Source organism: Dioszegia hungarica (genome assembly GCF_025882075.1).
Source record: "Dioszegia hungarica strain PDD-24b-2 chromosome Unknown MKK02contig_6, whole genome shotgun sequence".
NCBI classification, from domain to species: domain Eukaryota; kingdom Fungi; phylum Basidiomycota; class Tremellomycetes; order Tremellales; family Bulleribasidiaceae; genus Dioszegia; species Dioszegia hungarica.
In genome coordinates, this window is record NW_026515768.1 from 1,411,824 (window position 1) to 1,435,158 (window position 23,335).

Here is a 23,335-nt window from a genome sequence, read left to right on the forward strand (position 1 = left end):
GTAAAGTACTACCAAGCCAAAGCTCGCATACCTCATAGACGCGCCGTGTGATCGGCATCAAGAGAACTACGAGCAAGCTCAGGTATCAAGCTCATCAGAGAAAGGTACGCCTGCACCGCCCAGGCTCAGGGCGCCGCGGTCCTCGCTTCCATTCGAAGCACACACGCTCGGACCTTATCCCTTTGATCTCGTTGTCAGCCGCCCCGCTCGGCTTCCCTTCCGCGGTTTCAGATTTTACCCACGAAGAGATGCCCCGCATCACTAGACGACGCAAAGATGTCGTCCTCCTCCTTCCACCACCCTCATTCTCCATACCCAAAAACGGCGAATCGAGCACCATGGCGCTGCAGCACCCTTCGGCGGGTCCAGCGCCGACGCTAGATGTGTTGTTGATGGCGCATAGGATGGCGGCTGCAAGGGGGGAGCAACTGGACGTGGAGGCGTACATGACGGATGAGATGAGGAGGGAGTGGTTCGAAAGGAGAGAGCCGTTCATGCCTGCTGAAGATGCGGATGGGAGCGGGTCCAGGAAGAAGCGAAGGATATCAATGGATGGCGATGGGACGTTACACACCGCCTCATCTCCATCAACCCCATATCAGCCTGATATCACCGACCCCGCCTACTCCCCATCACATCCCTCGTCCAAGCGGCATCGCACGTCTCTCGTCGAACAACACTGGACACAACGTCGGCGGACATACCTCCCCGGTGATGGATCCGCCGGTGCTCACGGATCCAATTCCGGCAATGTTGAGGAGCAGGATGATATAATATCTGTACCTGGCGGAATGGTCGTTCCAACGCCGTTGTTGAGCAATGTGGGAATAGGAACGGGGAATTGGAGGCGGAAACCAGAGGTTGAGGCGGACAAGGAGGAGGTTCAGGCTAGCGCGTCTTACTGGTATGTCCAGTCCTTCAGTCAGTTTACGTCGGCTGATCTCCAGGAACACCCTCCTTATACGCGCTCGGAGAGACCGTGGACCACAATGGGACTACTCTACCCAATCATACCAGGTCGACCGTCATTCCCGGGCATACTATACGCACATGGATAAGCCTCTCAACGAGGACTTGCCACCACCAGAGGAGGTCGTGGCAGGGACGGGAATGGGGGGAGCGCCGACCTTTGCCAACCTCACGCGAACGGCTTCTAGCTCGGGTGAGAGCCGATCAGGCGGAATGGCGATCCCTACTTTACCGTTTACGGGACTTGGGGCGGGCGGACCTTCTGCGGGCGCAAGGCCGGGCTCCCCGCGATCACGGACGCAGTCCATCTCGCAGCCTAGGCCAGGATCGTCGGGGGCGCTCCTCCCTGGAGATCTGCCGCCACGGAGCGAATCGCTCTTTCCCAGCCTGGGGTCGACATTTCCGCCGGGCACGGCGCCGAGTCCTGCTCAACTGCAGCAGCTGCATGCGCAACAGCAACAGGCGCTCTTGGCGCAGCAGCAGGCTCAGCAGGCCCAGCAGCGTCAAGTGATCCAGCAGCAGCAGCAGCAGCAGGGCCAGATGTCGCAGCCATCGGGGTCTCAGCCATACCAGCAACTGTACCAGCAACAACAGGCTCAATTGCAACAGCGCCTCCCACCGCACTTGCAGCACATGCAATCGTCGCTGCATCCGCAGTACGGCTCGCCCACGTCGTCTGCTAGCGGTACTTTGCCCAATATCAGCCCGAATCCGGGCGGCAACTCGGGCCAACTGGCACGCACCATCTCCCCTTCATCCCTATACCCCTCGCCCGGTCCAAACCCGCATGCTCCACTCCGGCGCACACCGTCCCTCTCCGAGCCCTCCCCTCTCCCCAACGGTACCGGCACTGGCACCAGTAACGGCAACGGCGGTATCCCCAACCCATCGTACACTGGTCAATCCCCACAATCCCAACCCCCACCGGGCTTCCCACCGACCTATTATCCCCCACCCACCAATACCTCTTCCCTGCAGCTCCAACCATCCCAACGCGCCACGTCGTACGGACCTCTGCCTAAAGGTCCGCAGGGCGCGACGCCACAACAACAGGCGTGGGCGGCACAGGCGAAAACGATGGGGCTGGGTTATGACCAGTTTCAGGAAATGATGCTGCAGCATCAGGCGAACCAGGCGAATGGTGGCGGCGCGGGCACGGTGAATCCGCATAGTCTCGGCAGGCCAAAGGGGAACGGGATGTTGGGCGGGATGAATGGGAGTGTGAATCTCGCGCAGATCACGGGTGGGAATGTGAATGGGATGAAGGGCGGCGCAGGCGGTGGGGGGCCGATGTTGGGTGGAGGTGGGGTGGATTGAGGGTAGGTAGGGGATTTGTTGGGGATATGAGGGTAGCAATGTAGCATATCGCTAAGTGGATGGATGCGTGTAGAAACATCGGTCGATGGGGCGGATAGTAGGAACTAAGACAAGCTAATGCAGCTCACGCCGATCAGATCCGTCCCACTTGGTACATGTCTAACAAGGGTTGACTGTCCAACCACACAACCGAAACAGGTACAACAAGATCTTAATGTCCAGCTTCAAGCCTGAACATACTTCCACTCCCCACCTGAATAGCCCTGCAATCCCTCCCACACATCGACCGGATTCTTGCCCTTGAGATGCCCCGACCCATTCTGGGACTTGTAGAACCCCAGCAGTTTCAGGACCTCTGGTGTCATCTTCATGTATTCTTCGGGCTTGCAGGCCAAGGTCGTGGCTTCGCCTTGACGGAAATGGTCTGCCTGGGTGTGTCAGCTGACTGATTAGGGCAGGAGGAGTGTTTATAGCGGAGGATGCAAGAGATGGTAAGGGACGCCGGGGAAGAGCCCAAACTTACACACGCAAAGAGACCATATATGATTCGAAGGGCGTCTGGATCTGAGGGGTCGCATACGTTGGGACCGGCGCCGTGGAAGATCTGGCCGAGCCAGATGGCTAGTGAGCCTAAGCATTGATCAGCAGCTGCCCAAACCTAATAGAGGAGTGTGGGGGCGGAGAGAGTGGGTGATGGGCATATGTAGCACCTGTAAGAGATCGAAGATAAGACTCACCTTTCTTCATCTCGACGATAGCACACTCTTCCGGTGTTGGTGCGCGATCCTGAGGCCATTTATGTGAGCCTGACGATCAGTGTACTGCAATACTGATAATCCTAAAAGAGAGGGACCTACCGGGAATGACGTGCGTCCCGCCATTCTTGGCGGTCACATCGCAGCCAGCCACGAAGGTCGACACTGGCAGATCAGCAACGTACACGCCGAGAGGAGAGAGACGAGGACTGACCCATGTTGGTCAGGCTTTCTGGACCGGTACGTTGGATCATGGTCGATCCTTGATCCCTTCGTCTTATCAGCTGAATCCTGTGGGCGCTTGAGGGGCGCTCACCGATGCAGCATCTGAGCTCCTGCGCCGGGCATGACCTTGTATGCGATAGATGTGTGGAGCCAGTCTGCTTTATCAGCCCGTCCAGATGTGCTCAAGCACAGTAAGGCAGCCTACATTCTCCCTTCCTGGCGATCTTTTCCTTGCCGTACCACTATATCCATGAGCATGGGGTTCGGTCAGAGTTCAGTTAGAGCTAGGAGGTGTGCGTACCTCCCATTGATCTGCTCGTCAGCGGTGGATAAGCGCTCGGGAGATGCAGCTGAACATACCATGTCTGAGAAACTCGTTCATGACTAGCTAGTCAGCATTCCCCTCTCACTACAAGAGGTAAGTTCTACCTTGATGCCAGACCTTCCTCTGCAGTCTAGACAGTCAGCCCCGCCACGCCCCAACACCCCCATAGTCTCCCACCTACAGCTTGCTAGTATCCTCCGGAATCTCTCCAATCAGATCGTAGAACACAGTCGTATTGCTCGCGCGGAACCCTTTGATCTTGTGCTCCGCCACACCCTCCGCTTCTTGCTTATCGAAGAACGGCTTGGATTTGGCATTGAGCGCGTCTACTTCAGCTTCGGAGGCCTGTGGGTCAGCTCGGGCCACAGGTCAGAAGATCGGTCCGGGACAACAAGAGACGAAGCGACGAGGGGACCTACGAAGTCTGACAGGACTATGGCTCCATCCTCGTGTAAGATAGCGAGGATCTCCTCGATGGGTGCTGTAGCGGGCACGGTCTTCAGGGTGGGACGAGCGGGCATGTTGATATGAGGGACGAAGGTAGATGGTGAGCTGGGTCAGATGGCGACAAGATGGCTCTTATGATGCAGAGAGGAAGTGGATAACAGAGCTCGGAGTCCTGTCGGAGTTGCCTCGACCATCGCGCATGTCCGACGCTCGGCGCTCGACAAGCTCGGCTCTCGGCTTCGAGGCAGAGATACGCGAGCGGCAGTGCCGCTCCTCGGCCGAATCCGGCATAATACGGTCCCCAGCTGAGCCGACTGGATAGTGTGGGTCCGACAATACCCGGCTAGTAGGCTCAAAGAGTCTAGAGCGCAGCGGAGGCTGGAAGTGTATCAGGTGAGGGAGACCAGATTCAAGCGCGTTGATCCGCACCGCATTCCTCGACATGCCGTAACGAGATTACCATCTCTTCGACGTTTTACAACTGACTTTCCTACCAAAATCCAAGCACGTGCCTGTCCCAGGTCGCAGAGAACCCACTAGACCAGCACTGACACACTCCTCTCTCCAGTCGGAGCCCTAAGCAGCCCTGACGACCGTGTGAACCTCATCCTTGTCCCCCTCCCTCCCCGCCAACTCCATCCCCTTGACGCTATCCGTCTCGAGCTTGTTGGTCTCGGTGTCCTTGTGCTCGTCCTCCGGTCGGCGATGGTCGTCTGAGCGATACAGAGGGACCGAACGGATAATGTACCAGGTGAAGGGAGCTTGGAAGGCGATGACGACAAGGCAGCCGTATAGGGGGGAGATACCGAGCTCTTTGCGCGAGCTGACGCCGTAACTGATCGCTTGTCCAACTGCCTCCCAGAATCGGAAGATACCGCCGTTACGAGCGTTCGACTGCACATCCGTGGCGAAGCAGGAGAGCAACCAGTAGACGTACTGGTGTCTCAGTATATGCTTGATAGCTCTTTGGTGTTTTTGGCAATGACTCACAGATTGACCCCAATACCCGACGCACTGCAAGAACAGGAAGGGGAGGTATGCGTTGGCCCAGCCCGATGAGGTCCAGTCGTGAACGGTGAGGACCTCTGTCTTGGTGAACGAGACCGAGTTGGCAACCAGCCACGCGACGCACGCCAGCATGGGAACGAACCAAGCGAGGAAGCCGACCTGAGCTCGCCGACGCTGGGTCCAGCGGCCGTTGTCGAGGATGAAGCGGCCGTACAGGAGGGTAGTGATGATGGCAGCTCCGGGCTGGAGGACGCCGGAGAGGGCGCGAGTGCGGACGGTGAAATATTGCGCGAGCTAATCTGTCAGCTTTCGAGCTGATATTTCGAGCGGTTCTACGTACGTAGGTGTAGGCTATGCCACCGTAGAAGAAGGAGTTGAAGCTATTCCGTCAACTGTGGACTTTCCCTAGACCTGTCGGAACACTCACGCAGCAGGGATGACCAAAAGCATCCGTTTTGAGGTCATTGCGCGCCACAAAATCGAGAATTCCACCTTCCACGGCTGCTTGGCGGTAAGGATGATGGGCGACCCGTCCGCGCGACGGACCTTGGACGGCTTGGAGATGAGCCAAGAGACGGGGAAACCGATGCACTCGATGGCGATGAAAATGATGTAGGTGGAGGTGGCGACTGCTCCCGCGGCGGAGTTTTGGACGTTCCGAGCGAGGGCGATGCATCCGGCCATGAGTTGACCGGCGTTACGGGACGCGACCCACATGCCGAGGTACCTGCATGTCAGCGCAGCCCAAGTGTAAGAGGACGTGAGCACTCACTTTCCGCGCCGGTTCTCCTCGGCGTATGAGAGGATCATGGCGGCCTCGGCGACATACCAAAGACCGAATCCTGCCTATCAGCGCGTACCTACAGTCAAGCGGAGAATACGACTTACCGACACCATAGATAGCTCGACCGAGGACAAGGTACCAGTCGACGCGGTACTGGCTCGAGACATAGTAGGCGGATCCGTTGATGGGGAAGGTGGCCGCACCGATGATAAGCATCCAGCGGATAGTCAACCGAGAGGCGATAGGGCCACCGACAGCGGAGACGGAGGCGACCTGACCGTCAGCCCACGCACAAGGCTGACAAGAAAGAGGACTCACCATGACATATGAAACAGCAGTAGCCGCGTTCACCGCCCATGGAGCGGCTTGACCACCTCCACCCAGCGCAGTGATGGCCTCGGACATCCCAGGACCAGAGAAGGCGAGGGCAGCGACGACGCAGATCTGGAAGGCGGCAGAGCGGTAGATCCGGCCCCACTTGGTAGTCGGCGGAGGAGGGACATCGTACACCTTGAACTCGATCCCGTCGACGTTGAGCGTGTCTGAATTGGTGGTAGGCATCTCGATGTCGGGTCTCGAGAGATGATGGGGAGAGGGAAGAGGCCGGCTTGACTCGTCATGTTATCAGTGAAGCTGTAAGGGTGGTCTTCGGGCTTATCGCGGATGTCGGCGGTGGCGGGGTCCCGAACGGCTCGAAGTCCGATACAGGGGCGTAGGATCCAGACCTAGGTTCCTCGGCACTCGGCAATTCGCGCGCGTAAAAGCAAGCCTTGGCTGCGAAGCGTCAGGTGATAAGAGATATGGAAGGTTTCCCGAGGTCGCTCCACCTGCTGCACCTGAGCTATCGCGACGTGAATGCTCCGGAAGCTCGGAGCTCGGCGCCGTCGACGGCTTGGCGGCTGCCTCCACAGTACCAATTTAGCCGTTTTAACCCGCATCGTTGATAGCGCATGGATCCGTGATATAGCAAGCGGCGGCAAGTCGGCTGTGAGTGCATGCGTACTCGACACATTGGTGCATGCATGGCAGTCGACAGCGGGGTCAGACATGGGTCATATGGTCGTGATGGGGCCGAGCGGACTTCGCCGCGACATCTGCAGGCCGGCGACGCCCCTGCAGAGTACCCCACCTTCCCCATCTTGCGCACCGACCGTGCTCATATCCGAGGCAGAGTCATCGATGTCATCCCCAACGAGTTCGCAATGAGCGTGATGTCATGCGGAGCACGAGCAGAAGTAGTACATTTCTGATCGCTACAACTTGGCTCTGGCAAGCATCACCGCCTCGTCTGTGTTCTGCATAGCACCCTGCGCATTCCCCCCTTGACCCATATACTCCTTGATGACATTGACCTTCGCCTCGTACCGCTTCCGCGTGAGACGGAAAGGAGGGGGTAGAGTCTTCTCGAATGTAGCCTGAGCGGATGGCGAGATTGTCCCCTTGTCCTCGAGGTACGCGATAGCGAGCTGAGCGGCAGCAATAGAGCAGGCAGGGATGAGTGGCATTCCTGGAGATCAGCAATAGCCAGACGACCGACTCACCATGACCAGTGAATCCCGCACAAAGCATCAAGCCATTCTGCTCCGGGTGAAGTCCTACCCATGGGTTGAAGTCCGCGCTGTACCCCAACACCCCCGTCCACACCTTCTGCACATTGCTCGCGTCCCCGTCCCATCCAGCGAACACCTTGGGCATAAACCTCTCAAAGTATCCTCGCACCCCCGGCACCTCCTCATTGTCGTTGATGTTGCCATACCACCGAGCGTGATGCTTGAGGAATTCCGATTTGGCGCCGCCGAGGATGATACTCCTGTCGCCCCGTCCCGGTATCTTCCGCCCCTGACGTGGGATGAGGTAGTCGACATCGCCCTGCGCCCAGCGAAACCCGTATGTGTATTTGAGCGGACCGGGAATCCCTGCTGGGCTGTGCGATTTCGAGGGCTTGATAGCGGACGCTGTGGCGCGGACGGGAACGATCTTGTCCTTGAAGTCGGGGAGGAAGCCGCCGGTGTAGGCATTGGACGCGGCGATGACGAGGGTCGCGGGGATGTTGCCGCGAGATGTCTTGACGATGGAAGAGGAGGAGGAGGTAGGGTCGATGGAGAGGACGGGAGTGTAACTCTGCAAGTTCATCCCCTGCTTGAGACAGATCTTGATCACTACAGTCAGCTCAAGTAGGCGGTATCACTCACGAGATGTAGCGAGGAGATACGGCCAAAGATGGCCAGCTGGATAGCTTGCGCTCCACAGTGCCCCCTTGACACCCGTGATCTTCACTATCTCCTCCGGCGAGTCAACGCGCTGCACATTGCTAGCCGCAAATATCTCGGGCCAGTCTGCCTTGCGCCCCTCAAAGTCCCCCTTTGCCCGCTCAGCATCCGCCGCATCAAAGAACATGTCGCAAGAGCGAGTAAAGTGAAGATCGCACTCGATCTTCTCCTTCTCCACCACATCGCCGTAGATCTTCATGGCGCCCTCCTCCAGCTCGAGCAGTGCATTGGCGACATCTTTGCCGTGTTTGGCCTTGAGTGTGTTGTAGCCGAGGAAGGTGACCGGTTTGCAATGGCCGCCTGGGGTCAGTCCTGCCCTTGAGATCAACTCACCATTTCTCGCTGTGGCACTCCCACATGTCTCATCCGCCTCTACCATGACTACACGGGGAGAAGCCCTGCCTTTCCGCTTGGCCTCCTCGTATATCTGATAAGCCGTCATGGCGCCTGCCATACCGCTACCGATAATTACCACATCGGCCGACTTGGGGAGGTGGGGTGTCGTCCGAGCATTCGACACTTCTCGGTCGCGCTGGTCGAGCCAAAAAGACTCGAGTCGATCCTTGACAGGGAAGAGAGGTCTGTCGAATTCGGACATGGTGTACCGAGGGGTATGAGCTGCAAAGTGAGAGGCATATCGATGTAGCTGTCTTCCTGACTAGCAAGTCCAGATAGACGAGCTTCCACCTCTCTATCAGGCTCCGTTCGGCTAGTGGTTCGGCCGGTCTCGGGCCGTCGGGCCTCGGGGCCTGGAGCGAGCCACCACGCCAAGCTTCGGCTTAGCTATGCTAGCTCTTTCGGGTCTCGCCTATCTCGGCTTTGCGCACATATACCGTAGCGCGGATAAGCTCGGCCCCGCGCCAGAGACAGCCTGGGCGATAGGGCGTAACTACAAGTCGAGTATATAGGTGCGAAGGGCGAGAGGGTACCATGCTGTTCTTTATCTTCCAGCTTCATTTCTTCGCACTACATCTCGTCAGTCTCCACACAACATGCCGTCCGTTACCTGTAAGTCTCTCTCTCGAGCTTTTAGGGGGGTAGAGGCTGACTCTTCAGTCGACATTGTCGGTACCTGCTTCTCCTACGATAACGGCGCGAAGGGCATCGAGGAGCGCCTCGGTCCCAAGCTCGCCAAGTACGGCCTCTCCTCCAAAGTCGTCATGTACGCCGTTGTCTGCGGCACCGAGCGCGACTACTCCTACCTCTCCCAAATCGGTCAATACAAGCAGTTCCACACCATCTTCTTTGGTATCTTCCGCCGCGTCCTCTTCCAGCTCGGCGTACCGGCCAAAGTCCTCGAGGGTGACTTTGTAACCCAGGAGGACCTCGACCACATCTACAAGGAGTACTTCAAGCTCACGGCTCGGCCGGGACTCAAGGAGATGTTTCAGATTCTCCGGGACGGCGGGTTTGAGGTCTGGGCGCTTTCGGATGCCAGCTTTGAGCGGGTCCGGGGGTACTTTGACGGAGCGACCGTCGACATTGATGATGAGCACATCATCTCGGCCGACTCGATTGGCAAGGGCAAGCCGGAAGCGGCGGTGTACCAGCTCGCGAGGGATAGGGTCGGCGCGGACAAGCCGGGAGAGGTCGCCGTCTTTGCTGGTGCGTTGTCTTCTTATTTCCTCTAGATGCGTTTCTTCTCCATGAATCCAGCTGATATCTACAGCTTCGCATGCCTGGGACTGTGCTGCTGCTAAGGTGAGCACTACTGCGAATCCTTATCCATTCCCCTATGCACCTCCCCCATCCTCTCGCGTGCACATCCTTGCCCCATGTCCTTCCGCAGCGCGACGAATCTAGCTGATCAATTAGGCCATCGGCTTTGATGTCGCCTACACCACCACCTACGAGTGGGACGAATGCGTCGAGATCTTTGGCAAGTTCGACCTGGTCGCGCCGGACCTCATCTCGCTAGGCAAGGGGATCGTCGAGAAGTGGGGCAAGAAGTAGATTTCAGCTGGCCAATGGTAGAACATATGTCAGTTTGTAGAACTTGTCACTCATTCTGTATCAAAAAGCTCCTAGTCTGCTGCAAGTCAATGAAAGAGTGATGAGGCATCTGACAACAAGGCAATGTTGGAAACAAGACCGCGATCAGTTCACCTACTGACAGAGGGATTGGACAGAGTGTACCGGCCGCCCTGACACGCCGGAGTCCACCCGCTGCCAAGTAAATGCCTGACACGATCACATCCTCTCACACATACTGCACTGATCACACCTGATGTCCCCATTGATGACCCAGGTGACCGCCAGCCACAATTCACTTCCTAAGTCAGGAAGACTCTGCCACCCACTCGCCACTCATTGCTCGAGGGAGTGTACTCGATCCGGTCGAGCGAGGCCAGAGCCAGAACGATGAAAGCTGTGCTGATGATACAAAGGAAGCCAGCACGTAGCTCGTGCTTTTGACACGTTGAAACCCGAACTCATCCCTTCACAATGATCCTAATCGGAGGTCCGCTACATAGGTCGCACTGGATCAGCTCGCCTAGCCCTGTCCCCGCCGTTCCAACTTCCGGACATACACCTTGTCGACTATTCACTATCGTACTCGCATTTGCCGTCACAATGTCGCATCAGTCTCACTCCACGTATCAAGACCAGGGCACTATCCACCAGAACGAAGCCCAAGAGAACGCGGCGAGTGGTCCCTCTGAGGGCTCACGTCTTCCCACGACCCTGTTGTCGAACATGCTACTGAGCCCGCACGGCGAGACCAAGCTGAAAGCTTTCCATCATTTCACACCGAAAATGCATCGCCTTGGCGGGACGGTGACTCTTGTTGTGACCATGGTTGGCGACTTGAGGAGGAGACAGGCGACAGATACCGAAGAAAGGGCGTTCAAAGGCATTCTGGACGCAGCCTTCGGTCACTACACGTGCACGGACGAGCCCTTCGATTGGGGGACAACCTGCACGGAAAAGCTCGGCGAAGCTGGGCTGCAGAGCACTCACAGTTTTCTGTCGTGCGAGCCCAGGAAGCTTCTCTCTGCACTGAAAAAGATTGGGAACAAGGTCGGAGAGAAGAACACGCCAAATGGGAGCGTCTTGTTCAACCAGGAGAAGAGATGGGCGAAGCCGGCGAAGAGCAAGAAGACCAGATCCCGAGCGGCCTCCCGGCGGGGTAAACAGAAGATGAGTGGAGGAGAGCTTCCCGTTGAGGAATACAAGATGATGCTCGACGTTGACAGCGAGGTGGAGCAAGACGACTTTGCCGGATCCGCAGCAGGCCATCACCCTGACGATGGCGACGACATGGACTGGCAGGGAGGGTACGAAGCTTCGAGGGTGAAATACTCCACTGGTGACCACCTCACCCAGCCGCTCATCATCCACTACACCGCGCCCTCGGAAGACAAGCATCTTCACAGCGACAAGCTCTCCATGCACCTCACGTGGAGTCCAGAAGTCGACACCCGCCTCGCAGCCGAAGCTGAGACCATTTACGAGGGCGTGCTCGAGGCGGCGCAGACCCACTACCAAAGCGGCTTCAATTGTCCGTTCGGGTTTTACCAAGAGTGCCTGTATGGGATGCGGAAGACTCCCGCCCTGTCGAGGTTTCACCTGAATCCCGATCAGCTCATGCAGATCTCACAGGATGAGATGGAAGGCATGCCAGGTGCGGTGGCGGCAAGGCCCCGCGCTTGGCAGCTGGAGCGAGAAATCCTTCCAGGCCATCAGTCGACGACAGGCGCCACTTACATCTCGTAATGGAATGCAAGTGGTTTGCGGGATGGGATCAAGATCAGCGCTGTGTATAGTAAAGGAGGCTCAGTATCTAGAGAGGGAATGGCGACAGAAGCGGTTCACATAGGCGATGCAGAATGCGTACATCAAATTGTACGGGGTCACCACGCGCAAGTCCCGCTTGCCAAGTCAGTACATTGAGTAATGTTAGCGAAGGCTTCGTCAGTACTCAGTTGTCCGTAGGTACCCATCACCCAAATGTCCATTCGTTCTATACCTACAACCTGCCTATCCGTCCGTCCGCCATCCCGCCCGAACTCCGTCCACGTGATCCTTGGAAACCCGGAGAAATGTCCGTGATTGCCTTCGTCCCTACTTCATAAACACCTTCAGCTCCTTCCGCAGTTTCGTTATCGTTCACACCGTCGTCTTCTCGTTATACACCCGAGCCTTTGCATCAAGCAAGTTCGGATAGGCGATCCTGCGGGTCAGCTCCATCCCCTCCTCCAACGGTCACTCTCGCCTACTCACAATTTACACAAAGCACCCAAATCCTCCTTCTCCACCAATTCCCTCGCCACCTTGACATGTACGGATCGTTTACCCCAACTCGGCTATACAGATCAGCTTTACTCCCTGTCTCACCGGAGCCTGAGGAGGTGAAAACTGACCTGGAAATGCTTTGCCAAGACCGCACTGATCTCCGCATCCCGCTGTACCGCCTGCTTCTCCCTCACTGCCAATATCCACCGAGCGAGCCGTCCCGCCTCGTCCGAGGTAGGACGGGTCATACCGAGCTTATCGAGGATTTGGGTACCGATAGGGGAGGAGAGGTGCGCCATGATGTCGACAGCGGAGCGGGAGGCGAGCTTGTCGAGGTCGATCTCGGCGAGGGGGATGAGCTCGACGGGAGGGACAATGCTAGTCGCCGAGGTAGTGTGGCTGCCTTGTGAGTTGAGCGATGAGTCGAGATCCGACGGGGTGTCGACGGGCTGGTCCGCCTCCTTGTCCCTCTGACCTTGCAGCTCCCGCTTCGCCACGCCGTACTTTGTCGCGAGGTACCCCCTGCTCTCGAGTGCGCGGTACCGCTCGTGAGGCTGCAGGACCGGCCAAAGGATATCGACCACCGCTTCAGCTTCGATGGGGTCGATCTTGGCGACTTCCTCGGTAAGCTTGATCCGGAGTTGATCGTCCGGCAGGACCACCAGGAGCCGTCCACCGGGAGTCTCGGCCGTCGAGGGGACGAGAGGAGTGTCAAGCGTCGGAGTGATAGACTGAGAGTCAGCTGGATGCCCACCGACGAGTCAGGGATGATAGCTTACCGAAGCTTGCCCAGGAGCGCTGACATGCCGATCCCTCTTGATCCTAAGCGGACTACTCGACCGCTTGTTGACGACCTGCGGCGACCGAGCCAGCGGAGCACCCGTAATCTGAGCTGTCCGCTCCGCCAGCTTGTCTGGGCGCAGCCTTCGAGGCTCGTGCAGCGTGACGGCGATCTGCTGAGAGCCGACCCGGGTGTTGTGCATGACCTTGATGGCATGAGCAGCTGTATGTCAGCTTTGTCTACCGCAGATTGCAGACTGATCATCCTGGCTTACCCTCATTTGGCGAGTAAAAGCTGACAAAGCCGTAACCTCTGCTTCGTCCTTCGTCATCGCGCATGACCTTGGCGCTGATGATCCGTCCGATCTAGGGATCAGCTTTGCTCCACAAGGTACTGGACTTGGAGCTCACATTGGAGAAGAGGTCTTCGAGGAAGTAAGAGTTGATATCCGGGTCCAGGTTCTGACCCGTCAGCTTTCAGCCTCACTTCAAGGCAACCGACGAGTTGACCTTGACAAAGACGTTCGAATAGTCAACCAGACCAGACACGCTAGTCGATCCTGGTCCAGAGTCTGGTGCTGGGCGGATATGCTGTCCAGGACCTGCTCATCAGCCCAGACCCTCTTCACTGTGATAGAGACTTACCATGCTGAATCGTAGTCCCATCATCAGCCACCAGCCCCGTCGGCACCAACTCCCCCTCGACTGAGTTCGACAGCGTCACGCTCCACGTCCGCTGGCGCGCGTGTCCCGCCACAACCCCACTCTTCATGTTATTGACGGACCGGCGGATCCCCAGCTGGACCTGATTCGGGCCGGTCGGAACGCTCTGGCGACGGTCATGGGGTCGGGCAGCGGATGGCGAGACGAGCGGCTGTGAGTTGCCCGCAAAGACATTATGGTTGATCCAGGGTGTCTTGAAGTGGTTGGACGGGGTGAGAGGGGTGGGCGGGGATGCTTGATGGAGGTTCGGAGTGGGGAAGACCGAAGGGAAGACTGGCATGCCCATGCGACGGAAGATTTCGGGGTCGACGTTATTGTTGCCTAAATTGAGCATCGGCTGGGCGAGCGGGATGGCTGGCGGGAGTCGAGGAGCGGGTGGTGAAGCATCGAATGTAGGTGGTGGAGGAGCTATGAGGGGCTGCTCGGGGAAGACAAAGCTGTCATATCAGCTCGATCCTACAAGCTAGAGACCGACTCACATTTGATACCCTTTGATGAGCAACCCAGTCGCACCGAACCCTACCTCGAACCGCCTCGCCTCATCCTCATACCAGAACAACACCCTTGCGCCCCATGACATCGTCGGCGGTCCGCACGAGGACGGCTGCTCTTCGAGCCAGACAGTGATTTGCCGCAGTGACGCCCATGGACGGAAAGCGTCAAAGAGCTCACCCAGCGAGGGCACTTGCGAGTGAAGAGCCTGAGCTGGGTCTTGCGAGATAGTTGTTGGAGCTGGCGAGACTTGCAGGGTAGGACGGATGTACCGAGCGGGTACGGGCGGGTCGGGAAAGGGCAGGATGTTGGGAAGGTGGTGTGGGGAAGTAGGGGGAGGGTACGTCGAGACGATGAGGCCCGCGTGGGCGAGGTATGGGTGGGCAATCAGGATAGCTAACGCTTTCTCGGCTATACTGTCAGCTGAATCACGATGAGGAAAGCATGGCTGGAGACTGACCGCTGTGCAAGCTGACAAAATGAAGGGTACCTGCTCATCAGCTTCAGCTTCGTCCAGCTGACGATGGGTACCAACTCACCAGACCTAGGCATCCAATCGTAGTAAGCGTCCGGCTTCAAGCGATCCCCCTGCTGGACAGGCACATTGAGCTTAATCCGGACAGGCAGGCAATCCCGCAGGGCATCCGCGATAGCAGCTTCCGGCAGATCTGCAGGGACATTCGAGATGAAGAGGTCGGTGTTGGTCTGTCTGTCAGTGACTGTAACGCATGGGGAGGTTGTGATCGTACAAGATGAGGATGGGGACGGGGTAGACCATTAGCTGGAGGAACCGGCGCAGCCATGCTGAAGTCGAAGAGGGGGGCGAGATTCGGCTCGAGCATTGGTGGGGGCATCTGAGTCGGGAATCTGCCCATGATCTGTTCGATATATTAGCATGTGTACCAGATCAGGGAGGCCCGAGCACTGACCTGAGCTGATACTGGACCCATGAGACCCAATCCTCCTGACGCCTTCCTTCCTCCCTGCATACCCGAGGCGAATGGCCCGACCGACTCCCTTCGCTGGTTCCGCCCCTTTGGGCCCCTGCTGAATGGGCTGAGCGACCCACGCGGACCTGGGGCGAGGTGCATGGGAAGCGGAGGAAGGTTGATAGGCATAATAGGGGCGGTGTGAGGAACGGGGAAGAAGGAAGGTGGAGGCGGAGCAGGATGAGCCGACATTGCCGATTCTGCGGAGTCAGCTGTGATCCTCTTGGAGCGGCAGAGAGGGCGGTAGGAGAGACATACTGCTGAGACTTGGGTGGTGGGCCGCAAGGAGTGGAGGTCGCGGAGAAGGAGAAGGAAGGGAAGGTGAAGAAGGCAAGGAGCAAGGAAGGAAGACGAGAGCTGGGCAAAGCCAGAGCTAGAGCTTGTGAGCTGAAGAGCAGGGGAGGTGTGAGGATGTATAGCGGTGTGGAAGAGGTATAAAGAGGAAGAAGAGGGGATGAAGTTGAAGAAGGAAGGAGAAGAGAAGTATAGAGTGAAAGTCCAGAGCCGCGGCGACTTTCTTTGCCCCCTCTCCCGTCTTCCCCCTCTCGACGTTCCTGTGCTACCAATTAGCGCCACACACCTCCTCACGCACACACGACCCCTCCCTTTGGCCTCCTAAGCTCCCTCGGCAATGGAGAATCTGAAACCATCATCCCAGATCTATATCTTCTATCCAAGCGGATATTACAGCGGCGATGAAGCGGGCAGCGGGGAGTGAGGGAATGATATCGAAAGGAAGGGGAGGGAGATCGGCGTTGTCAAGTGTAGCAAGCGAGGGGGAGTGAGGCGAGTAAGAGGCCATCACGGCGATTGTCACTGGGTACTCACCTGTCAGCTTGATCGAGCAAGTACCACGCTCATCCTCCCTTTCGCTAGCCACAGGCCGTTATGTCCAAACCTATCGCCTCCCGAATATCGAGTCCCGAATACCGAGTACCGAGTTGCGTAGTCAAGCTGACAATCCTGCTCGCCCGTATTCGCTACCCCTCGACATCCTTCATCATCCAACCCGCGAAGTTGATGACGATCGATCTCTCCGAGATACTCCGAGATCGCCTGAAAGATCGGAACGGGGGCGAGGGGGCGAAGTCAGCAGGTCAGATTAGCCGAACAGGTGGAGATGGATAGTTTGATGGGACTAGCGAGCGCACGGGGGAGAGGATGTAAGAAAGGATGTGTGTGTGTAAGTTGGTCAAGGTCTGTGCGTAGATCATCAGCCAACGTTTCAGATTTACCCCGTGTCCTCTTGTCTCGTCCTCGTGCCTGAGGTTCAAGCGAGCCTCGAGGCATCGGGCGGAGGAGGGGTGTTTCATGTTGAGGCTACCGGCCGGTACGTCGGGCAAAGCGGCCGATGCGGCGATGACAGATGGATATGTGGGAGGGCCTGGATGAGAGGCAGCTGTTCGGATCTGCCTGTGCTTGCAGCGGCATGCAATACTGGTAGCGACAGAGTGCATAAAAGGAGGAAGTACTGATTTTGACTGAATGGCGCGAGGCTCTATCCTGTCGTCCCAGAAATCCACGTCATCCTCTCCCCGATGTCTCACTCTAACTCCTCATTCCTCGTCAAGTCAGAAGAGACCATCCGAACAACAAGACCCAATTCATTTTGATATGGCAGATGCAATGTAAGACATTCCCCTCCGACACTGCTGATACCTTTTCCGACTCCCTCCTAGTCCTCACTGACATCTCCAAACCTGAAACATCAGCTCCATACCCCAGTCCCCTACTCAAAACCTCTAGACTCACTCAAAGATCCCCAGTCTGTCCCTTTTGGCCCCTTCTGTCGCATCCACCATCTTCCGCTCTACCTGCGGATACGCCTTGACATACTTCAACGTCTTATCCAGCGTCGCCAATCCTATTCACATCAGCTCCATTCTTTCCCATTCCACACCGCTCCTGCTAGGACTCACCCTCTCTGACCAAATCCGCATTGATACAAGCCATCGGATCATCCGCCGCATTCGGATCACTCGGATCGATCAACCTCAAATGCAACAACCCCCCTTCCTTCTGATCCACATTCGCAATGAGCTTCCGACCCTCGGTGAGTGATCCGAACCGACGCCACGCCTCGGGTCCGTATTCGTTGGATCTAGGGACGAGCTTGACGAACGACAAACGCGCCTCGCGGGCCTGGCCGGGTAGAGATTTGAATTTCGTGTCGAGGGGTCGGATCCGCGCGAATGGGAGGGTCTCTTCGTTTCCATAGTCGATAAAGTAGAGGAGAGCTTCTTTTTTCAGGTTGGACGATTTCTTGACTTTGGCGCGATACCTGCTTGTCAGCCAAAGTCACCTTGGTGGCTGTGTAGCCTTACCATTGATTGTCCTCGCTGAATTTGGCAGAAACGAGATCACCCGTCCGAGGGCTGAAATCTTTCGGTGCAGTAGAGGTAGCTTGACGATGATGCAGCGCAAAGTCAGACATGAGCTTTTCGAGTGCCGCAACGCCTAGGGATCAGCCACCATCACTATCATAGAAAGGCATGACCCACTGTTATCATCCAAGACCTGCACAGAGAAGCCAAAGGGATCCGAGTCCCGGACGGCTGAAACGTAAACGTCTAAATATTCAGGCGCAAGAGCCGTGCCCGTAGCTGTCTCGGCTGCGGGTGCTGCTTCTTCGCCAGTATAATTGGACCAAATCTATCTGTCAGCTCGGTCCTCGTCCTCAGCACTTGATGTTCTAACTTACGTTCTTCTGCGCCTTCTTGGCTTCCTCTTCGGCCGAAATGAGCTCTCGGCCAAATGGCAATGCCTCGGCAGAATAAGTATGAACATTGACCAGCCTGCACATCAGCTGTCTCTCCGCTTTCTTTTGCTGCATCGACATACCCATTCTTGACGAGCTCGACCGCCAGATTCACACCACCGACATACAGCGCACCAATGAATCCTCCTTGCTTATCGGTACTGTCGAAAGCTACACGTCAGCTCCGATCCCCACCTACACAGCACATCCCCGTACTAAGAGGAAGACTGACCAATCTCGACGTCTCGCTGCATATATCGACTGGCAAACTTGTACGCTTCAGGACCGTACGGCTCGCTCTTCTCTGTCGTGCCCGCACGAGCGACCCGAGGTGCCCTGATCCCGGCGAGAACAAACGTGATCTTGGTGTTTTCTTTAGGCATGTACAGTTTGAAGCGGGAACCAGAGGCGACAAAGTCGACCTGGACGTCAGCTAGTCTCAGTCCAGACGGAAAGGACTCACAACGGCGGCATGACGACCTGCACGTTTCCATGATGGCAGGTACTGTGAGGCTCGAGAACCATTCTCCGACGCGTCGACGATCCGGGGTAGGCTGACTTCTTTGGTCGAGTGCAGACCGCGCGTCTCGGCTACCGCTCTGGGGGGTCAGCTAAATATCCCAGAAACGCGGACCATGTCGAGCTCACGCTTGTTCCGCCACAATCAGCTTATCAAGCTCCATCGACCGATCTTCATCGTCCCGCTTGTGTCTCAGAACAGTTGCCAGTCCCTTCTCAATGAGCTGTTCCGAGATGTTCCTATACCATCAGCTCAAGCGATAAACCGTGTTGCCCAGGCTAGCTCACGTGTTCTGCGTTCCATAGGTGATCGTGACACATTCCCTCTCCTCATACTCCCCATCTTTCGGCTTGACATAGTCAATAAGCACATGGACCGTCTTCCCAATGAGCCGTTTTCGGAGGTACCTGCCCTATCAGCTCCATCTCTACTTCCCCGCCGACCGACTCACTCTTTCGCCTCGTTAGCCCAGTACGCCTCCCGCGCGCCAGCTCCTCTCGGCCCTCTGACCGAAGCGAGCTGTACCCTCCTCTCCGCATCTTCTCCCTTCGCTAGCAGGCTCAACTGATCCGAGCCCCAGATCCGCACGACGGTCGCGTCGAAGCTCTGACCCTTGTTTGTAGCTGGCGCAGCATCGGCTACGGCTCCTGCTGACCCAGCCTGGGCGGCGGATCTGCCGTTGGTCGTAGGGGCGGTGTTTTCCCAAAGACCGAGACGCTTGTCTTTGGCGGATTTCTCGGCGGCGCGGATACGGTCGAGACCGCCGTGGGCTGCAAGGAGACCGGCGTGCCACTGCTCATCAGCACCAATTCTTCTCGCTCTGTATATGGACTCACATCGATGACCTTGGCAAGACCGGCGGAACAGAGGAATTCGGCGATATTCCCATTCGGATGAATTCTGCCGAATCAGCTTGACTTCCAATGTGACTCCGGACACTTGGACAATTTTCAGCTTACACAGTCCCGATGATGACCCCTCCACCACCTCCGCCAGCAGTAGGCAACGCCGGCATCCCGCTCCCATTCGTCTTGGTAGTGCTAGACGCCGCGGGAGCGGGCAATGAAGACGCGCCGAGGGAGACCGGGGCAGACAAGAGTCGGACCTTGATGGGACGCTGGAGGAGTCGGACTTCGGCGAATGACCGGGCCTGAACATCAGCGGGACTGTACATACACACTCTGATGAAGACATACCTCCTCTCCCCATGGTTCAGCTGATTGATCGCCTTCTCGAGCGCCGGAAGCTTTGGGTGATTTGGCCCCTGCAACAGTCTGGGGATCAGCTACTGCTGCCCGTTGAGCAGTTATTGACATACGAGATTGATAAATTGGTGGTGATGTTCATCTAGGAGTAGTCGGACACGGTATTGCGTCCCATCTCGGACCTGCTCGACCAGCGCTGTCCATCAGCCCCGCAATCTGCAGTAGAAGAGGACTCACCGTCGACCTCCTGGTCCTTGTACTCAGCGATGAAGGCGTGCGGGTCCGCAGGCATCTGGAAAGACACAGTGCGTTGCTAGTCATCAGAATCATCCGAACCATCAACCCTTTTAGCTAGACATACCGTCTCGGGCTGTTCATCCCACAGTCCCCTTCCTTCCGCCTTGGCCTGGCCCTCTGCATTTCTGAGCATCTCCCTCCGCTTCGCTTCAGCCTCGCCGAGTCGCCTAGGATAATCAGCTCGACCCCAGCGCGCCGTTGTGGAGATAGGCAGCTGAATACTGACCTGACTGCCTCTTCGCCCTCTCCTACGCCCTCGCGCACTCGAGCCCACCCGTTTGAGACGATCAGCATTGAGACATCCTGGGGCGGTCCGCCGGGAGAAGCGGGTGCGATATAGAGCGTGGCGAATTCGCGGTCCTACCGTGTCAGCTCAGCGCACTCTATTTGATGAGTAGCGGTGGGTATGACTCACCCCGCCGGGCCCGTTCGCAGGAAGAGAATGCGTAATATTGAAGGCGACCTCCTTGCCGACCAGAAGAGTCCGTAAGAATTCTCGGGAAGAGAACGCAAATGCCTAGAATGTCAGCATCAGCTCCAGCTCCGGCCCTTCCCTCGTACTTCGCCGAGCCCGGACCACATACCTCATCCTCTCGAGCTGTTGAGCCCATACGCGGCGCCGACAAGCCCGCAATATGCAACGACCGCTCTTTCAGCGGTTTGCCCTTCTCGGGCATCTCTTTAGAGCGGACGATGACAGTGTCGCCCGATAGGACGGCTAGATGCATCAGCGAGGTGGGGAGGAGGAATGTCGAGCAGAGATGAGAGCTCACACTTGACGATCTGGAACGTTAGCTTTAGCTTCGAAAGCAAGTGAACAGGGACTCACGACTCTGTTGGCCATTTCGTATGATCCGCGAGGGGTCTACTTGTTAAGAAGGGGTGAAGAAGGTAGATAGATGATGGTGTAAATGTCAGAAGGTTGCTGAGTTGGTCGCGCGCGCGCACATTCCGCGGTCCGGACTGTCTCCAGGAGCACCACGTGGCGATGCGGGGCCCCATTCAGCTGGTCCCATCAGGAGGACAGACAGACAGCGATCTCTACAGCGATCGCTCGTTTTCCTCAGCATACTCATTCATACTATCTAGCCCACAGTCTGGAGCCCTCCCTGCCCTCTTCCCAGCTCGCCAGCGAGGACCCCATCTCGCGTGCTCGTAAGGTCGGAGTCTTCGCCATGGCGCTATCTGTCGCCAGTGCTCCCTCCTTTCATACTTGCTCCGTGCGTGTCTGTTTTATCCTTGACCTCGGCTCCAGGCTGGTTCTCGAATCCTCAAGCTTACATATTACATCTCTACACTTACTGACCACTCAGTGTTATTGATCTATATTCTCACGCCTGACCGCATACCGATTTCTTCAGGCCAGAAAGTCCTTCAAACGCACGATGTGCCGCTTCGTGAGTCGTCCACTTGGCCATACCATGATATGGGCTTGTGCGGGTCTAGCTGATCCAGCAGCTCGTTTACAAAGGCAACGAGCCGATCCAGCTCGCACATCTCGTCACCCGCCCCAAACACAGCATCACCAACCAAGCTTTCGAGTCCAAGCTCCGTTTCCCCTCTTCCCGACCCATGAACGTAAGCTACCGAATCTATGTCATAGCCCGTCTGGAGCAAGCTGACAACAACAGGCAGATGGCTTTGGTATAGGATGGTACGACCCCCAACCACCCATGTACAATGCCGACGCCCCCCAACAGCCGCATGTCTCCTCCTCGCCCGCTCCGACTAAGCACGATCTCCCAGAGGGGGACGATGTACCCCACAAAGACAGCCCGATGAACGATGATCAACCTATCGAGGCGCTGGACAAGCAAGCGGACGAAGACTTGAAGGAGCAAGAGGAGCTGATGCGGAAGACAGCGAAGAAGCAGGCGTTGGAGAATGAGCGGCCTTGTCTTTTCAAGTCGCTTTCACCGGTAGGTCCCATCAGCTGAAGGGGATACATAACGGCCCAAAGCTGACATATAGGCTTGGAGCAATGCGAATCTCACTCGGTTGGCGGAGAAGATCAGGAGCCCGCTGGTCTTTGCACATGTCAGAGCTTCGACTATGGCTGGAGCACGTGAGTCGGAACTCTTGATAACCTGGACCGAGCTGACCTGCCAGCAAGCGAGGACAATGCCCATCCTTGGATCTTCGACAAGCTGATGGTGAGCTTCGGAGGTTTTTCCGCAAGACCTTACAGCTTATGTCTCAGTGGATGCACAATGGTGAAATCAGCCAATTCCCCAAGATCAAGCGGGCACTTCAGCAATCTCTTCCTGAAGAGCTCTTCCTCTATCCTTCCGGCTACACTGGTAAGCCTGTCGCTCCCCATGAGCATTAACTTGCTGACCCTTAGACTCCGAATGGGCATTCATGGTCTTTCTCTCAAAGGTCAGTTGTTGCACGCACTTTTCTGCCTGCGTAGATAGCTTACCCCCCAGCTCAAAAACCCCCACGCCCGCTCCTTCACCCACATCGAGCTCCGCAGCGCCATGCGCGAGACCATCGCACACATCAACAAGCTCTCCAAAGCCGCTGGTATCACCACTCCCCATCTCCTCAACTACGTCGTCACCGACGGCAAGACCATTGTTGCCACCCGGTAGGCCCTCTTCTGCCGCCTCCTACTCCAAGCTGATGATCAGATACATCTCCTCGCGAACATCCGAAGCCTCTTCCCTCTTCTTTTCATCCGGAACCGAGTTTAAAGAGTACAAGGAAGGCGGGGTGTACCGGATGACCAAGGCCGACAAGCGGGAAAATGTGATTATGATTGCGAGTGAGCCGTTGACGTTTGAGAGGAGCGAGTGGCTGGAGGTCAAGTCGAATACCATGATTGTGATCACGCCGAAGGTGAGTTGTCTTCCTGTCCTTGTGTTTCAGGGACGGAGACCAGAGCTGACATATCAGATGAACGTGCTGCAGGTCCCAATCATCGATGAGTTCTGGGTGGCGCCTCAAGACCCGGAAGCGAGTCATCGGACACAGGACTTTGCGATCCAAATGGGATTTGGTGAGCTCCTCGGCTCCACTGGATGTGCGTGGAGACTTCGGGCTGACCATATAGGACACGGTTTCGCGTCGAGGGAGGCAAGCAAGGAGGTGGCAGCTCACTGAACGGACATCTGCGAGGACCGAAAACTTCGATTACAACAATCTTGTACATATCTGTATGTAGCCACCAAAGATAATGACCCCAGCATTTCAGACGCATAGTACGCTCTCGCTCACCATCAACGATACTTGT

At 56.9% G+C, this 23,335-nt stretch overlaps 9 protein-coding genes across 9 annotated transcripts; 4 read left to right on the forward strand and 5 right to left on the reverse strand.

Moving 5' to 3' along the window:
* Positions 1-338: 338 nt before the first annotated feature.
* Positions 339-2,286, forward strand: MKK02DRAFT_42714 (uncharacterized protein; the record flags this gene model as incomplete). Its single annotated transcript, XM_053092125.1, has 2 exons — positions 339-904; positions 948-2,286. The coding sequence occupies 2 exons, from the start codon at positions 339-341 to the stop codon at positions 2,284-2,286; spliced, it is 1,905 nt and encodes a 634-aa protein (XP_052948104.1).
* Positions 2,287-2,510: 224 nt separating this feature from the next.
* On the reverse strand, positions 2,511-4,112 carry MKK02DRAFT_42715 (uncharacterized protein; the record flags this gene model as incomplete). The annotated part of the gene is made up of 12 exons (XM_053092126.1): positions 2,511-2,714; positions 2,810-2,907; positions 3,024-3,092; positions 3,144-3,206; positions 3,256-3,311; positions 3,358-3,421; positions 3,472-3,508; positions 3,568-3,578; positions 3,627-3,650; positions 3,696-3,721; positions 3,773-3,936; positions 4,011-4,112. The coding sequence occupies 12 exons, from the start codon at positions 4,110-4,112 to the stop codon at positions 2,511-2,513; spliced, it is 918 nt and encodes a 305-aa protein (XP_052948105.1).
* A 502-nt stretch (positions 4,113-4,614) lies between these two features.
* MKK02DRAFT_22529 (uncharacterized protein) lies at positions 4,615-6,235 on the reverse strand (the record flags this gene model as incomplete). Its single annotated transcript, XM_053086580.1, has 7 exons — positions 4,615-4,974; positions 5,029-5,340; positions 5,387-5,426; positions 5,474-5,773; positions 5,819-5,892; positions 5,939-6,103; positions 6,149-6,235. 7 exons carry the CDS (start codon positions 6,233-6,235, stop codon positions 4,615-4,617), a joined length of 1,338 nt encoding a protein of 445 aa, XP_052948106.1.
* Positions 6,236-7,083: 848 nt separating this feature from the next.
* Positions 7,084-8,698, reverse strand: MKK02DRAFT_42717 (FAD dependent oxidoreductase-domain-containing protein; the record flags this gene model as incomplete). The annotated part of the gene is made up of 4 exons (XM_053092127.1): positions 7,084-7,337; positions 7,372-7,989; positions 8,023-8,400; positions 8,434-8,698. 4 exons carry the CDS (start codon positions 8,696-8,698, stop codon positions 7,084-7,086), a joined length of 1,515 nt encoding a protein of 504 aa, XP_052948107.1.
* Positions 8,699-9,092: 394 nt separating this feature from the next.
* MKK02DRAFT_36123 (haloacid dehalogenase) lies at positions 9,093-10,053 on the forward strand (the record flags this gene model as incomplete). Its single annotated transcript, XM_053089353.1, has 4 exons — positions 9,093-9,108; positions 9,157-9,705; positions 9,770-9,801; positions 9,916-10,053. The coding sequence occupies 4 exons, from the start codon at positions 9,093-9,095 to the stop codon at positions 10,051-10,053; spliced, it is 735 nt and encodes a 244-aa protein (XP_052948108.1).
* Positions 10,054-10,545: 492 nt separating this feature from the next.
* On the forward strand, positions 10,546-11,817 carry MKK02DRAFT_31782 (uncharacterized protein; the record flags this gene model as incomplete). Its single annotated transcript, XM_053088375.1, has 1 exon — positions 10,546-11,817. The coding sequence occupies one exon, from the start codon at positions 10,546-10,548 to the stop codon at positions 11,815-11,817; it is 1,272 nt and encodes a 423-aa protein (XP_052948109.1).
* Positions 11,818-12,210: 393 nt separating this feature from the next.
* MKK02DRAFT_42720 (uncharacterized protein) lies at positions 12,211-15,512 on the reverse strand (the record flags this gene model as incomplete). The annotated part of the gene is made up of 13 exons (XM_053092128.1): positions 12,211-12,274; positions 12,325-12,407; positions 12,465-13,067; positions 13,116-13,339; positions 13,392-13,482; positions 13,528-13,578; positions 13,627-13,718; positions 13,762-14,276; positions 14,319-14,742; positions 14,792-14,821; positions 14,871-15,036; positions 15,081-15,209; positions 15,261-15,512. The coding sequence occupies 13 exons, from the start codon at positions 15,510-15,512 to the stop codon at positions 12,211-12,213; spliced, it is 2,724 nt and encodes a 907-aa protein (XP_052948110.1).
* Positions 15,513-16,995: 1,483 nt separating this feature from the next.
* On the reverse strand, positions 16,996-20,944 carry MKK02DRAFT_36124 (uncharacterized protein; the record flags this gene model as incomplete). Its single annotated transcript, XM_053089354.1, has 22 exons — positions 16,996-17,020; positions 17,073-17,184; positions 17,240-17,601; positions 17,645-17,777; positions 17,822-17,972; positions 18,022-18,115; positions 18,162-18,249; positions 18,311-18,500; positions 18,542-18,677; positions 18,727-18,837; positions 18,886-19,005; positions 19,050-19,390; positions 19,435-19,498; positions 19,558-19,748; positions 19,795-19,872; positions 19,917-19,999; positions 20,041-20,116; positions 20,165-20,267; positions 20,327-20,460; positions 20,516-20,617; positions 20,685-20,818; positions 20,881-20,944. The coding sequence occupies 22 exons, from the start codon at positions 20,942-20,944 to the stop codon at positions 16,996-16,998; spliced, it is 2,892 nt and encodes a 963-aa protein (XP_052948111.1).
* Positions 20,945-21,485: 541 nt separating this feature from the next.
* Positions 21,486-23,205, forward strand: MKK02DRAFT_36125 (cytoplasm protein; the record flags this gene model as incomplete). Its single annotated transcript, XM_053089355.1, has 11 exons — positions 21,486-21,497; positions 21,559-21,678; positions 21,732-22,019; positions 22,072-22,165; positions 22,210-22,253; positions 22,301-22,400; positions 22,445-22,479; positions 22,530-22,690; positions 22,734-22,941; positions 22,999-23,101; positions 23,156-23,205. 11 exons carry the CDS (start codon positions 21,486-21,488, stop codon positions 23,203-23,205), a joined length of 1,215 nt encoding a protein of 404 aa, XP_052948112.1.
* Between the last annotated feature and the right edge of the window lie 130 nt (positions 23,206-23,335).